The 17,521-nt window shown below is 38.6% G+C and overlaps 1 protein-coding gene across 1 annotated transcript; it reads left to right on the top strand.

Moving 5' to 3' along the window:
- Positions 1–1,378: 1,378 nt before the first annotated feature.
- On the top strand, positions 1,379–6,665 carry LOC120458628. Its single transcript, XM_039646351.1, has 2 exons — positions 1,379–2,700; positions 6,216–6,665. Exons 1-2 carry the CDS (start codon positions 1,677–1,679, stop codon positions 6,218–6,220), a joined length of 1,029 nt encoding a protein of 342 aa, XP_039502285.1. The 5' UTR covers positions 1,379–1,676; the 3' UTR covers positions 6,221–6,665.
- The last annotated feature ends 10,856 nt before the right edge of the window (positions 6,666–17,521 follow it).

The following is a 17,521-nucleotide window of genomic DNA, read 5'->3' on the forward strand; positions in this document are numbered from 1 at the left end:
TTTTTGGCGGTTTGTGGGCGTTAGAGTGGGCGTGGCCAAAAGTTTTTTGGCAAATAGATAGAAATTTACAAGATCAAAAGTATCTGATACCGCATCAGCTCGGAGCTCAAGTCCAGTTGATAATCTGCTTCAACTGGTGGATAAAAGAGCGGACAGGGTGAGGGAACAGATGAGCCTAATCTACGAAACCATAGATAGTTCAAGTGAGTTCAAGTGAGTCAAGCTGGCAATGATGAAAAGTCATTGGTCCAACGTGACGGACACACTGAAACTCCTTGAAAACAAGTATGACAGAACTGCCTTTGATCAAGATGAGGCAGACATTCTGCAATCTGAAGTTGCCGCACTAGAGATGGTACTTCAAATGAAGTTGGAACAGTTCAAAAGTTCCAACTACGACGTGCCAGAACTCCCAAAAGTGGACCTTCCAACGTTCAATGGAAATGCGAAGGAATGGCCAACATTTTACGAGCTGTTCTCTGAGCTAATAGACAGCAGGAAGGATCTCAGCAACACAAGGAAGCTGGGATATTTAAGAGCCTGCTTAAAAGAAGAAGCTCAAATGGTGGTTAGCCATTTGCAAACGCTATAAGAATAGCAAAAAAATATTTTTCCAACACTTCAACAAATTAATGGAACTGGAGTGCTTGCTGCCCCATGATGAGAAAAATTTAGGAAAGTTTTTGGATACCGCGACCAAAAGTCCTAGTTGTCCCTTTCGCACTTTAGCCTGGAAAGGTCCCGTTAAAGCTCGATTGGCTCGTCGCCTGTGCAAAGAGTACAGCGAACACGATACCGTTATTTTGTGCAGAAACTGACCACTAGTTCTTTACAGAATTGAGGTACTGTTGGCCGGCAAAGTTACACGCCTATGTGCAGCCAAGCCACGCGGTGTACATTTGTACATATTGTCGAGGGTGCGCTGGTATTAGTGCATTTGCTACGCACATATGGATACACATATGTATGCATAGACGCTGCCGACAGAGACCGCCTGCTGCCAAGATTTATTTTCTATGCGGTCGTAACTGGCGCGAAGTCTTGATCTGCGAATAAGAGACGAAAGAGACAAGGAAAAGGAAGCCAGAACACCTGGAGGAATCAGATGAAGTACAGTAGATGACAGAAAAGTAGAGAAAAAAATCGCCGTGAGTACGAATATATCGCTGATATAGGGTGCCTCATGCACTCCGATCAAGGAGCCGAGAAAGAGAGAAAACGTGAAACGAAACGAACCAGTGATGGTGCTGCTGCCTACGGGCGTATAAGAAAAAAATAAACCTAAATTCAGAATATTTTTGCTAAATATTAGATTTAACTTAATTCTAGACATGCCTTAGAAATGTAGAGAAATATATATATGTCGCATCATTATTAGTCTTATTTTTATTTTCTATGTTCCATCTCTAATAAACATGTCACCTCTAATAAATAAAATTCGTATCGAGCTGTTCTTGTCTTCGTTTCTTTTTGATCGCGGTTCGCTGAGTTCCGTTATGCGAGTTTAACGGATTTTGCTCTGTTCTACATAGCCTCGGTTCGACGATGCGTTAGAGTGAGACAAATGCTTGTCCTGTGGTGAGTTCGGACCAGCATGTATCAAGCGAGATGGAGCGATGTTGAAATGTACACGAGGCACTTATGTTTGAAAACTCTGAGAAAGCAGACGCGTGAATATGTCGCAACCGAGGAAGTGTACGACTCGCGGGCGGAACGCGGCAACAGAGGACCCCGAAACAGTTAACTTCCCGACATCAGAAGTGGGATCGCCTCAGCCCCAAGCCATCACTGATGATCGCCTGTCCACAATTTTGGAAATGCAGCATCGTAATCTATTGGAAATTGTGAATGCCGTGAGGGGCTCGCAGACTACACAAGTAGTTGTACTACCCAAGTTCAACCCTGAGTCCGCCGGTTCAAGTGCAGCCACTTGGTGCTCTACAGTGGACCTTATTGTAGGAGAAAATCCTCTGGATGGCAGTGCTTTGCTCATGGCCTTAACCAAATCATTGGAGGGCAGTGCTTCTAATTGGCTGTCACAAATTTGTTTCGCCGGAATGACTTGGAGCCAATTCCAAGAAATGTTCCTTCAGCAGTATGAAGGCAATGAGACGCCAGCAGCAACAGTCTTTAATGTATTAAACGGGCGGCCAAACGACGGCGAATGTCTTGCGCTGTATGGTAGCCGATTAATAACAACACTTATGGCAAAATGGAAGTCTATGACCGCAGAAGAAATTGCAGTGTCTGTTGCCCTGGCACATGCTGCAAATATAGATGGTAGGCTGCAACGCACTGTGTTCACAACTACTGTCAAAACACGCAACGAGTTGCAGAACGAGCTAAGAGCGTTTTCGTATGGCAAGAGGAAGGACCATCCCGTTCCAGAAAATTCTACCAGCAAAAGAGCTCGCCTACACCCAAATGTTAAGTGCCACTTTTGTGGAAAAATTGGCCACAAGATAGCTGACTGCCGCTCCGTGAAAAACAACTTAAAGAATCAACAAGGATCTAGTTCGAGTATTGGGCGCTTATCTGACTCTAAACCTGGGTCAATTACTTGCTATAGATGTGGAAACCAGGGGCATATAGCGTCAGCTTGCCCTGCAAGACAATCGTTGTCAAACCAAACTAAAGCCGACGAGAAGCGTGTCAACGTGTGTCACGTAGTCGAGCCAATTGGGACATTGATATCATCGGGTGAGTCGTATCCATTTTATTTCGACTCTGGAGCCGAATGCTCACTTGTAAGAGAATCTGTGTCCACCCAACTCTCGGGCACACGAATTAACAACATTGTAGTTTTAAAGGGTATCGGAAATAATACTGTTACTAGTACATTACAAATTTTGTCAAACGTAACAATAAGTGGTTACTGTCTCGAAGTGCTTTTTCACGTAATTCTTAATGATTGCATTAATTATAATATTATAATTGGACGCGAAATTTTAAGTCAGGGATTTAGTGCTACTATAACAATAGATAAAATAGAGTTATGTAAAACAAGGTCTGTGCAAACCCTATCTGCTTTGAGTAGTAGTTTTAATCTTGAAAATGTTAATACCGAATTGTGTGGCGAGGATAGGAAAATCTTGGTAAATCTTTTGAATGAATTCTGTGACTCATTTATAGACGGTTTTCCCAAAAATCGTGTTACAACTGGCGAATTAGAAGTACGCTTAATTGATCCAATAAAAACTGTACACAGACGACCGTACCGACTTAGTATAGAGGAAAAACAAATTGTCCGAAACAAGGTTAATGAGCTGCTGTTAGCTAACATCATCCGTCCTAGCAGCTCACCGTTCGCCAGTCCAGTTTTACTCGTTAAAAAGAAAAATGGTTCTGATCGTCTTTGCGTGGATTACCGCGAACTAAATACAAACACAGTTGCAGAAAAATATCCCTTACCACTAATTAGTGACCAAATATCTAGGTTGCGTGGAGCAAGTTTCTTTAGTTGCTTGGATATGGCCAGCGGGTTTCATCAGATACCTATTCACGCAAATTCAATTGAACGCACGGCTTTTGTGACACCTGACGGCCAATTCGAATTTCTAACTATGCCCTTCGGGTTAAAGAATGCCCCATCCGTGTTCCAGCGTGCAGTTATGAAAGCTTTGGGTGAGCTTGCCCATTCTTACGTTATCGTTTATATGGACGATATAATGATTATCGCAGAAACAAAAGAAGAAGCTTTTGTAAGGTTAAGGACAGTTTTGAAAATATTATCGCAGGCTGGGTTTTCTTTTAATATCGGAAAATGTTCATTCCTGAAATCTTGCGTTGAATATCTGGGGTTTGTGGTAAAAGAGGGCGAAATAAGACCAAATCCATCTAAGATAAAAGCATTAGTCGCTTTACCGCCTCCGCAGTCTGTTACCCAAGTAAGACAATTTATTGGCCTAGCCTCTTATTTTAGGCAGTTTGTGCCAAAGTTTTCAGAAATCATGAAACCCTTATATAGACTGACCTGCAAAAACAAAATATTTGAATGGAAACTTGAACACGAACAAATTCGTCAAAAAGTCACTAAATTGCTTACAAATGAGCCCGTCCTTGTTATCTTCGATCCTCGGCACCCCATTGAACTGCATACAGATGCCAGTATGGATGGCTACGGAGCAATTCTACTCCACAAAATAGATAATAAACGTCGTGTAGTTGAGTATTACAGCAAACAAACATCCTTGACGGAATCTCGATATCATTCGTACGAGCTTGAAACTTTAGCTGTGTATAACTCCATGAGACACTTTCGTCACTATTTACATGGGCGACGATTTGTTGTTTTTACAGACTGTAATTCCCTAAAAGCTACTCGCAACAAGACTGAACTAACGCCGAGAGTACACCGTTGGTGGGCATATATGCAGTCCTTCGACTTTGACATAGAATATAGACCTGGTGCCAAAATGGCACATGTTGATTTCTTGTCACGCAATCCACTGCCAACTGCTCGGGTTATTACTGGTGAGGAAGAAAAACATGTTCTATTGGCCAAAATAACGGACAACTGGTTACTTGCAGAACAACAAAAGGATTCAGAGATTTCCACGATTGTTGTTAAAATACAGAACAATGAATTGGGTGAGAGCTTGGCAAAAAGTTATGAAATACGCTCGAAAATGCTTTTTCGCAAAATTCAAAGGAACGGTAAAACTCGTTGCCTGCCAGTTGTCCCCAGATCATTCAGATGGTCAGTAGTGAACCATGTCCATGAAGCAGTTGTACATCTTGGGTGGGAAAAGACTTTAGACAAAATGTACGAATTTTACTGGTTTGAGAACATGGCCAAATATGTTCGTAAGTTCGTTGATAATTGCATTACGTGTAAGTTAACTAAGCCTCCGTCAGGAAAATTGCCAATCGAACTCCACCCCATACCAAAAGTAGAAATTCCATGGCACACGATCCATATAGATATTACGGGAAAATTAAGCGGCAAGAGGGATCAAAAGGAATATATTATCGTTCTGATTGACGCGTTTACAAAGTTTGTTTCTTTGCATCACACGGTAACCATTAATAGTGAAAGTTGTATAGACGCCTTGAAGGCTTCAATTTCCGTATTCGGTGTACCAACACGAATCATTGCAGATCAGGGTAAATGCTTTACAGGCTCTTGTTTCAGTGAATTTTGTTCCATGCAAAAAATTCAACTACACTTAATTGCAACAGGGGCTAGTCGTGCCAATGGACAGGTAGAACGCGTTATGAGTGTGCTTAAACGCATGCTTACGGCGGTAGAGAGCAGCCATCGTTCTTGGCAAGATGCCTTAGGAGAGATACAACTAGCTATAAATTGTACTACAAATCGCATAACGAAAGCCAGTCCTCTTGAATTACTAATCGGAAAAGAATGTAGACCATTTAATATGTTACCAATATGTGAACAAGTTAATAAAGTCGATGTAAATATTATAAGAAATATCGCGAGAGAAAATATTAAAAAGAACGCCTTGTATGAAAAAACTAGATTCGATAAGCACAAAGCCAAATTTGATAACTTTAGTGTTGGCGATTATGTTTTACTTAAGAACGAAGAAAGGCACCAAACAAAATTAGACCAAAAGTAGTATAAAGGACCTTTCCTTGTGACAGAGGTACTTGAGGGAGATCGTTATATTTTAAAATCTTTAACTAATAAGCGGACTTATAAGTACCCACATGAAGCTTTGCGCAGTATGCCAACAGAGGAGATCCCCAAAGAGTTAGATCTATGTGACGATCATGAAAACGTTGAAAGAGACGTTAGAAATCCCTTGGTGGATTCCAATGTGGATGAAAACGTTGAAAGAGACGTTAGAAATCCGTTGGTGGATGCCAATGTGGATGAAAACGTTGAAAGAGACGTTAGAAATCCGTTGGTGGATGCCAATGTGAGCGGAAAGTTACTGAGTTGTTTGAAGACTCAAGTGAATGAGAGGCATTGATGGATTTCAATGCGAGATTGGGGACACATGCAACGTCGCCAAGTTGCCAGTGCTAGTAGGTACACGTGTTACTGTGTTGACTTATTTGATGTCTGGTGACTGGCGGCGTGGCAGGTTGAATTGTCCTAGTGTGTTGCTAATAATGACAAACGATCTTCTTGGTACTTCTGTCACTCGAGTTGGTCGATAACATGAAAAATAAAATTAAAAAAAAAAAAAAAAAAAAAAAAAGAGAACCCTTACTAATACTCTGAATTACGTTTAATGTTATCTTTCTAGATTAAGCTTGTTTAATTTTGAAACTTATATTACACACGAGGACGTGTGCTGGTCAGGAAGGCCGTGTCGCATCATTATTAGTCTTATTTTTATTTTCTATGTTCCATCTCTAATAAACATGTCACCTCTAATAAATAAAATTCGTATCGAGCTGTTCTTGTCTTCGTTTCTTTTTGATCGCGGTTCGCTGAGTTCCGTTATGCGAGTTTAACGGATTTTGCTCTGTTCTACATAGCCTCGGTTCGACGATGCGTTAGAGTGAGACAAATGCTTGTCCTGTGGTGAGTTCGGACCAGCATGTATCAAGCGAGATGGAGCGATGTTGAAATGTACACGAGGCACTTATGTTTGAAAACTCTGAGAAAGCAGACGCGTGAATATGTCGCAACCGAGGAAGTGTACGACTCGCGGGCGGAACGCGGCAACAGAGGACCCCGAAACAGTTAACTTCCCGACATATATATATATGTACATATTGAAATTAGTTTAAGCGGAGAAGAATATTTAAAGTACGAATTGAAAAGAAACTGAAATTGAAGCAAAATAATGAATGAAGGAAATTGAAAGCGCTAATTGGTAATGAAGATAGAAAGCAATTGAAGAAGAATCATTAAACCTTAAACAAGAACTGAAGAAAAATAGTCGAACAATAATGGAAGAGAAATATTGAAAGTGAAGATTATCTTATAAATTATTGAATTGAATTGAATACATTTAGATATATAAATAGTATTCTATCTCTACTCTAGCAATGGTCACAAATACCCTTACTTAGTAGTTCTACTTAAATATTATCTTTTAATTTTATACATACATACACCTAGACACATACACACATATCCACACTTTATTACCCCGTAATTTTCAGCCATGTAGCAATTCATTGGGCCCAACGAGCATCTCGGCGACAACCATGAGGTAATAAATAAATAATTAAATTTAGGTTTAAAAATATAAATAGTACGGCAAAGGTATACATTTCTAGAGTAAAAGTTGGAATTTCTAAAGAAGAATAAGGTGATCGATATTTAAAAATTTTCTGTTGAACTTAAAGTAAAACCTAAAACGAAAACATAATAAATAAAAACAAACCATGTATATACTAAGAGACAAAGACAGTTAAAAGACTAAAAATTATGCCTAGAGAACGAAATAAGATGAATATGAATATTTTTGGTTTTGTGAGCTATATTAATTTGAACTTATAATATGATTTTGTAAATAAATAATAATCTGTCCTATTACATAATGCCATTGAAATATCAAGATTAATGCGGTGAATTGATTTAGTCTAGGGGAAATGTACACCAGGTTCCACAGGTCGGTAGGGTATAGAGGAACAAGTGATCACTACCATCTCGATCACTTCTCAACACAACGCGGCTCTCTGCTATCGTTTATTCCGTTTTGGGGAATTCGCTAAATTCACTTTTTTTTTTTATTTTTCTTATTTGGATTAGAGTTGTTTCCGTCAAGTGCACTTATCTTTTTATATGAATGGTGGGCAACGGAGATTATAGGGATAGGAAAACCCCGACCCCAATACTGGCGAGCTGAGCGCAGAGCGCAGCATTGTGCACGAAACCCCGATTCCCTCTTACAGCCTCGGTAACCGAAAACAAGCAATAGCCCTACTATATACAATATATGTAGTCATAGAAAACAATTCATTATAACCTGACGATCAAACCAAAAATTCCAAGAAGCTTCAAAACATCAACGGAAGCATTGGTTTTACCAAAACTCCAAGAGCCCTTCCCAGCAAAAAGTTTGATATTGATATCAACAAAGAGTGGAAGGGCTACAGGCTAGCAGATCCACGATTCAACGAGCCAAGCAGAATTGATAGTTGTGGATCTATTTCCCCTGATTATGATGGAGAAAATAAAAACCGTGAATGGAGTCTTGGGACAAAAAACCAGCTTTGGATGGATTGTGTCCGGAAATAAAACTCGAGCAGCAAAGCAAAAAATTATAAGTGCCACTACAACAATAAATCTAAAGGACCTGGAACGCTTTTGGGAATTGGAAGATGAAGCCGATGAGACGATTACAGACAATGCAGAATGCGAAAGAAAATTCCAAGAAACAACTGTCATCAACGAGGAAGGCAGATTTGTGGTTTCAATTCCATTCCACAAAAAGGCAAAGCTGGGAGACTCTCGCAAACAGGCAATGGCAAGGCTTATGCAAATGGAAAGGAAGTTTCAAAGAAACCCAAAGAACTGGGCTGCATACAACGAATTCATGAAAGAATACCTTAAGATGGGACATATGGAATCTGTAAAGACAACGGGTCAAGGTAAATACTATTTACCCCATCAAGCAATCATCAGGCCTGGAAGCCTAACTACGAAGCTACGAGTAGTTTTTGACGCATCCGCAAAGGCGACAAATGGACTAAGCCTAAATGACGTTATTACAGCTGGTCCTAAGATTCAAAAGGATATATTCGATATTCTAATTAAATGGTGCAAGTGGCAATATGTTATGGTGCTGACATTGAAAAAATGTATCGCCAAATAAAGGTTGCTGAGAAAGACCAAGAATACCAACATATCCTATGGAGAGATGATCCAAATTTAAGTTATCAACCGAAAACTTATGGCACCTCGGCAGCTCCTTTTTTAGCAGTCCGATGTCTACGAGAGTTGGCAGATCGCTTTTCCCAAGAGGATAGCGTTTTAGCAGGAACAATTAGAGACGACTTTTAAATGGATGACCTCATAACTGGTGGAGACAGTCAACGAGTGCTATGAACTTCAAAGGAAATTGAGAAAAGTGATGGAGAAGGCCGGCAGGCATCTGCGAAAATGGATTGCAAATGAAAAACGTATTTTAGCCGACATTCAGGACGACGGTGCTACGGAGAAAATTTGCATTGAGGAATCGATTAAATCGATTAAAGGCAAATGTTTCATTCAGGAACTGTGGGAGTTACCGATGACTTGGGACGTTGAATTGGAATCCAACTTAGCTAACTGGTGTATGGAATATGCTAAAGATCTATCATATTTAGAACACAATAGCATTTCACGCTGGACTGGGTGCTCCAAAGGTATTATGGATGGATTCTGCGATGCATCAGAGAAAGCATATGCAGCGGCTGTTCAAGAGGGATATCACCGCAAGCTCTTAAAATCTGTGAAATTTGGTGGAGAGGGCCGAATTGGCTAGCTATAGATGCACAACACTGGACCACTCAAAAGGAATCGGAAATTGTTGTGGTGTACACATTGATAAAATCCGAATATCTTTAAAATCATCTTTTATCGAAGTATTCATCGATCGACAAACTTCTTAGAGTAATGGCGTATGTATTACGCTTAATAACAAAGCTGAGAGGAAAAACGCAACAGCCGTCACATCTTACGGTGGAGGAAAGCTAGCGAAGAATGCCGTGGTAAAGATACAACAACAGCTGGATTTTGGAAACGAAGTCAGACTACTCAAAAACAAAAGACCAATAGACCCAAAGAGTAAGTTACAGGCGCTAAAACCGTTTTTGGATAGTGATAGCGTACTTCGAGATGGTTGACGACTACAAAACGCAATGATACCGTGTAATGTAAAACATCCAACATACTGGATAAGTCACATTTGACTTGTTTAATTGCAAAGGATGCTCATAAAGAAACTCTGCATGGGGGAATTAACATTATGATAACTTATTCAGAGAGAGTTCTGGATATTAGGCATACAAAATTCCGTAAAGAAATATTTATATATAATTAAATAATCGCAATACTCATATGTAAAAAAAATATAATTTTATTTTACTGAATGATTACAATATTTTTTAGTTGAGAAGAACACCGACCGATTATAATTAGGTCTCAAACTGAACTCTGATAATTACTCTGATTTGATTGACGTTCAAGCCTCGGTTTCGAGCTTTTCTAATATGGACTTTAGACTTTAGGGTTCTGATCAAATGAAGAGAGAAAGCTTTGGAGTTGCTGACTTTAATAGTCTTCGCATTTCTCTTGGATTCAAGTGCATTCGCTCTTGGATACAAGTGCTCTTAGAATCTTATAATTTTGTTTATTGAAATCTAATACTTCTGTTTTCGGGATTGCGAGTCCGAGCTTTGAACGTGGGAACGCAACGATGATGCGAGGGCTTAAGCATAGATTGTTTAAATTAGGCAACGGATGTTTAGTCTACCAGTGGGTGACTTATCAGGTATCTGGTATCTGTTGGGTACATCCAGAGTTGTGTTGGGTGTATGGGTGTGTGGGTGTTTTTTGGGTGTACATGTTGTATGTGTATTAGTGTGTAGGCATGTGCTTAAGTCTTAGGGACTTATGGATATGTCACTCCCCCAATCATTGAATTTGGCCTGTCCTCAGGTCGTTAAATTTGGATATATCATAACATTGTTTTCTGGTTGAATATTTTCCTTGACATTAGTTTCAAGGTGCGGATGTTCTTCTTTTTGTTTACAATATTTGACAATAATTTTCTTAGGTATATTTTTAAACTTATATGCTAAATACAGAGTCAAACTAATTATCATGATGACAAAAGTTGTAATGCATATAATTTGGAAAAAGTTGTAGTGTTTTACATGTAATTTTATCATTTCTTTTGTTTCTAAGTGATTTATTGGTTCTAAGCGTGTAACATTGTTGGTGATATAAATCGTTTGTGTAAAATCTGCTACATTATTAGAAATTAGGAATTCATCTATTTGCATGGTACAATTTTTAATTTTAATGATGTTGTTTCCTGATATTAATATTTTGTTGTTTGTACAATCTTGGTTGACAACTGTTTCAGGAATATTCCATGTTAAAAGTATATTTGGTTCTATATAATTTATTTGGAAATTTCTTTGGGTTTTAATGTATTTGCATTGAGTTTGCTCTTGTTTAATAAGTCCAACAATACATTTGTCGAATATTAATTTATCTGTATCTTTATGAAATACTTGGTTATTGAATACATAAAACTTATCGAATATTTGCTCGGTTAGAATATAGTTATGTTCATCTGGGTACGGAACTATTTGAAATATCGGAACTTTAGTGACCTCGCTAGGAACGTGGGATATAATCAAAATTTCGTTCGTGTCTGTCTTGAGCCAAGTTGATGTTTTTATCTTTAGCATTTTCTCCGAATTTATGTGTTTCAAATAATCATGTTTTAGTAATTTTGGGTTAAAGATCCCTAATCTGGTTAATTGCATACCTAACTCGATGTCTTCTATGTATTCTGTAAACTGCTGTAGGTTGAATATCAGTATCGCAATTTGTTGGTTCTGTTCTTTTTCCACCTTGAGCCTATTAATTATGTCTATACCGCTGTTAATTATGTCGATAACCATGTTTAGATCATGGGTTTTAACGGAGTTTTCTGACATGTTATTAATTTTTTCCTCTAACTCCTCCCTGTCGTCTTCATCTAATGTACCAAATAAGTATTTATATGCCTTCCCTACTACGTTCAAGAGACCTCTTTTACTTCTGTTAATAATTCTTAATCCATTTATTTCCCGTTTTAGTTTATCGACTAAATATTGTATCTGAGGTACATTGGGATAGTCATTTGCATCAGTTACTAGATTTTCGAACATAAGCATTGTCTTTGTTATGTTTATACTTAAATAGTGGTATTCGTAGCTGGTTGGAATTTCCATCGTTCCGGTTTGGAATATAAGGTATCCATTTTTCGCACTTATTGGGTTTACTTCGATGTTGCTGCATTTGACCATAGTGATAAGTGATAACATGCAACTAAGCATTATTAGAAATATATTGCGTACTTTGCGCTTCTTTGGCTGGTCTGGAATTATCGTATTTGCTCTTATTAATCTTTTTTTGTTTCTTGAATTTTGATTTATAATGAACGATTTTCCTGCCGCGGTTTGTTTCCTCAAAATGTTTACTGTCTACTTGTTCAATTCTTCCTGTCTTTTTAAATGGATTGGTGATTTTACTCTTCACGAGTGGAGCCTGTCTATATTTTATATCAACTTCAAAATCATGCCTATTCTTATTAAGATATTCGATCTTATCAATTTTGTTTTGTTGTACGTTAAAGTCTGGGCTGCCTGCATATAGAAAAATGTCTGCCGGAGATCGTTTTGTACTATTATGTTTAGTTTTATGATTATAGACGTATAAGATTGTTTCGAACCTTGTAAACCTATCTTCTATATTTTGTTCACTACCGATGATTCTTAGCTTTTCGTTTACGGTCTTGTGAAATCTTTCTATATCGGATACACCATTTTTGCTGGTTGTTACAGAAATTTGTACGCCTTCGGATCTTAACCAATTTTGCAAAGCTATGCACATAAAAGCTGAATCTTTGTCTGCTTTAATTTCTTGTGGCTTTCCCATATCATTGAATATTTTAGTAATGGCTCTTTTCGCTTCTAGCCAATCTCTACTTTTTACTTCAACTAGGGAGGCAAATTTTGAATAAATATCAATACAAGATAAGAAGATCTGGTTACCCGTGAGATAAAAATCTATCACGTATTTTTCTCTTGTGTTAAATATTTCTGGCGTTGTTTCAAATGTCAATTTAGTGTCTCGATGTTCTGTTTTTGCTATATTACAGATTTCACATTCATTAATAATATTTTGAATTAGCTTTTGACTATCTGGGTAATAGTATTTTTCTTTAAACCAATTAATGGTTTTTTCTATACCTGGGTGTAAAACTTCCTTATGTCTTTTTAGGATTAAATCCTTAAATTCTGCATAAGTTAGTATATCAATTAGCTTCGTGGTACATCTCAATAGTTTTGTGAAATTGTTAGGGCTTATGATTTCGGTAAATGCTCTCTGGATGATCAGAAAATCCTCATCATTAGGGAAGTAAATTGCGCTTTTCTTGGTGCACACATATTCCTTAATGAGGGTTTTGGCGAGTTCAAGTGTCATTTCTTTATAGATTATTTTAATCTTTAGTTTTTGAAAGTAGTGGATTACACTTGTTGTGTCATTGTCGCCTTTTTCTATCTCTATTTGTCTAGAAAAGAAATTCATTGGTCTCTCCGTTATGGATATATAATTTAAATTATCTTCATTAGCACTATGTATAGTTGCGTCTGCGCTGTTTGCGACTTCGCCAACCATGACTTCTTCTATCTTTGTGCGGGAAAGAGCATCCGCGACATAGTTTTCTTTGCCTGGAAGATATTTTATTTTATAATCGAATTCATTAAGTTTGATTTTCCACCTTTGTAATTTCATGTTTGGCTCTTTGATATTATTCAGCCATACCAATGGCTTGTGATCACTCATTATTTCAAATGGCCTGCCGAATAAGTATGACCTGAAATATTTTGTCGCCCAAACTATAGCTAACAATTCTTTTTCAATGGTAGCATAGTTGATTTCGTGTTCGTTCAGCGTTCTGCTGGCATAACAAACGGGCTTATGATTCTGTGAGAGCACTGCACCAATAGCTACATTACTCGCGTCAGTTGTTAGAGAAAAAGGCTTCGAAAAATCGGGGTAGATTAATATCGGATCTGAAGTTATCAAAATCTTTAGTTTTTCAAATGATTCGATGTAGTCTTTACATTTAATATCTATTACAGCACCTTTCTTAAGTTTGAGGGTCATTGGTTTAACTATCTTGGCAAAGTTAGGAATGAACTTGCGATAGAACCCACATAATCCCAAAAATGATTTTATCTGTTTAGGTGTCTTAGGTAACGGAAAATTTGTGATTGCAATGGTTTTGTTTGGGTTTGGTTTAATGCCATTTGTTGTGACAATATGTCCCAGGAATTCAGTTTCTTTTTTCATGAATTCACATTTGTCTAGCTGCAACTTCAAGTTGGCGTCTCTCAGTTTCTCAAAGACTTTCTTTAGAGATAAAATATGTTCCTCCAATGAAGTGGAGTAAACAATAATATCGTCCAAATAAACTAAACAATCTTTGTAAATCAAATCTTCCAAAAGATTATTCATACATCTCTGAAATGTAGCTGGAGCATTCTTTAAGCCAAAAGGCATGCGTGTATATTCGTAATGCCCATGCTTAGTTGAAAAAGCTGTTTTTGCAATAGAATTTTCGTCCATCTGGATTTGGTGAAAACCCTTAGCTAGATCAATGGTGGTAAAATATTGGCATCTACCTAATTTATCCAATATCTCATCCATTCGAGGAATGTGGAATTTGTCATTAACAGTTATCTCGTTTAGATTCCTGTAATCAACTACCAACCTAAATTTTTGTTTCCCAGAGGCGTCTGCCTTCTTGGGGACCACCCAAATAGGAGAACAATAAGGGGACTTTGATTTGCGAACGATCCCTTGCTCTATCATTTCTTTGATTTGTTTGTTGACTTCTTGGTCAACACTTTGGGGGTATTTATAGGGTTTACGGTATACTGGATCCTCATGCTGAGTCTGGATAACATGTTTAATAGTACTGGTGAAGGTCAAATTTTCGCCTTCCTTGTACTGAATGTCTCTATATTCGTATAGAACTTTCTTTAAACATTCAATTTCCTCTACATTTAGATGTTCGAGTCTGTACTCGTTACATTCGCGTAACTCATTGTTGATCGCGAAGTTGACTATATCGTTGTCAACGGACATGGGATCGAGATGTGTTACATCATTGTCCACTGTGTCACTAACAACTTTTGAAGTGAGGCATTTTTGTAATGCGGTCTCCTTCTTCTGTTGTTGATGCTTTGGTTTAAGGCACTTAGGTGCGGTCTTAACCTTTTGCATCTTTGGATTGATTTCCTCCACTGGAGTGGAATCATCCTTTTGTTGTGGGTCGAGGCATTTAGATGCGGTCTCGCCCTTCTTTTCTCCATACACAAACTTAAAGGTTCTTGAACCTAAAGTTACCGTCTCGTTATCATAATCTATCTTAGCTTTCGTATCTTCTATATACTTTCGACCTAACAGGAAATCATAATTGTCGGAAAATTTGTGGATATAGAATTTCTGAACAGACGGACATACTGAAGTGGGTTTCATTATTATGCTTTTCTTTAATTTTATTGCCCCTTTAATGGTATACACTGTTAGATCTTCTTTTTTTTCTTCTAAATTTTCAAAATTTTCCGTAATGATATTGATGGATGAACCTGTGTCGATCATTCCCTTGTAAATTTTGTTATGATAACCTATTCTTACATGGGGACTGGTACGTCCTCCTGTGTCACTTGAGTGTCCGAGGCAGTTTGATGAAAATTTACATCCATTCTGCTTTGGCCACTTTGACTTTCGCGTTGTCTTTTTACCGGCATCTGACCGTTAGTATTATTTGAAGTTGAAGGTTGGAAATTAAGGGAATTGTTAAGAGGATTGTTTTGTTGGCCTTGTGTTAACTCCCTTCTAAACGTGTAATAATTTCCCCTTTGATTAACCGGTATGGGACGAGTGGAGTACTGATTTTGATTTATTGTAGGTTGATTAGAATTTTGATGTTGCGTATTGTTATTCTGATTCGTTCCAGGATAATAATTGCTGTGATTGTAATTTCTATGCTGGTCGCAATTAACGCGCAACTCACACAATGTCCCAAATAAAAATTCTCACCTGGAACACGCGAGGTGCTGCCGGCAAAATGACTGAAATCGGCCACCTTGCGGAGAGAGAGAATATTGACATTCTCCTTCTCACCGAAACGAAGACATCCAACCTTCAACTATTTGGATATGAAGTCTACACTTCAAATTTACCTGACGGCAGTCGCAGGGGTGGAGCTGCAATCCTGGTTAACAAAAAGATCAATCACTTTCCCATTGAGCCAATCGCCCATGCTAAAGTCCAAATCGTGGGTGCCAAAATCCAAACATGTATAGGACAAATATTCATCGGATCAATCTACTGCCCTCCAAACTTCAGCTGGACTCAATCAGAATTTGATGACATATTCGCTAACTTCAACTTTCCAAGATCATTCATCAGCGGAGACTGGAACGCAAAACATCCATGGTGGGGTTCTGCGATCACCTGTCACCGAGGTAACTTACTTGCCGCTAGCGTCAACTCAATTAACGCCAACATCCTGGCGACTGGAGCACCAACATACTATCCAAGCGCAGTAAATCGAAGACCATCCTGTTTAGACTTTGCAATCTATCGCAACATTCCACACGACAAGCTAAACATCAGAGACAGCTGGGACCTTGAATCGGACCACCTGTCTCTCATCACTACATTAAAAACAGAAGCCACACAATGCACTCAACGTAGGCAACTTCTTAGCAAACACACAAATGTAGCTGTTTTCAAGGAAGAACTATGTAGATCGATACGCCTTAACATTAAGATCAACTCTGCTGCTGAAATTGACGACGCGGTAGACCTCTTCACTACCAATGTGACAAATGCGGCGAGGAGTGCAAACATGCACACTGTAAATAATCATAGCAGAGCCCTCATACGCCACTCGAATAGATTTGATCCAACCATTGCAGAGATGCTAGTCCGTAAGAGAGCACTGAGAAGACGTTATATTCGAACGCACAGTCCTGAGGATAAAGCTCAATGGCATAGATGCGCCAGAGAGCTTCACGTTGCCATGGCTGAATTGAAAAATGCGCAATTCGAACATATGCTTACCAATATGGATTATTCTAATGATTCCACTTTTAATATGTGGTCCTTTACCAAAAAAGTAAAAAGAATGCCACAGAAAGTTACGCCTCTGAAGAACAGCAATGGTAACTGGTGTCGCTCCTTAGAAGAGCAAGTACAAACATTTGCGGAACACCTTGGCGACAGATTCACTGCGTTTAATTTCGCATCCGAGGGGGATATCAACAGTATAAACGAAGTACTACAGCGCCCATTCCAGATGTCACCTCCAATAAGACCTATCCGTCTGGAAGAAGTCTCAAACATGATACGTACCCTCAAAAGACGAAAGGCGCCAGGTCACGACCTAATAAGCAACGCAGTACTTAAAATCCTTCCCAAGAGAGCACTATTACTTATCACATTGATATTCAATGCGATACTTAGAGTGCAATACTTTCCCAAAAAATGGAAGAGTGCTAGAATCAGTATGATTCTAAAGCCAGGGAAGCCGGAACAGGATCCAAGCTCCTACCGGCCTATCAGTCTCCTGCCCTCCTTATCGAAGGTAATGGAAAGGCTGATAGCTTCCCGACTTATAATACATCTAGAAGACAATGATACTATCCCAATGCACCAATTCGGATTCAGATCTGGCCACAGTACGATTGAGCAACTGCACCGTGTAGTCAATCATATCCTGAAGGCCTATGACCATAAAGAATACTGCAACGGAATCTTCCTCGACATTCAACAGGCATTTGATAGAGTTTGGATCCCGGGACTACTAGCCAAAGT

This window comes from Drosophila santomea, chromosome 2L (assembly GCF_016746245.2).
Source record: "Drosophila santomea strain STO CAGO 1482 chromosome 2L, Prin_Dsan_1.1, whole genome shotgun sequence".
Taxonomy (NCBI): Eukaryota; Metazoa; Arthropoda; class Insecta; order Diptera; family Drosophilidae; genus Drosophila; species Drosophila santomea.

Bases quoted from the DNA above. Each gene is read 5' to 3' on its own strand.
- LOC120458628 (XM_039646351.1), top strand. From the start codon at position 1,677: ATGTCGCAACCGAGGAAGTGTACGACTCGCGGGCGGAACGCGGCAACA.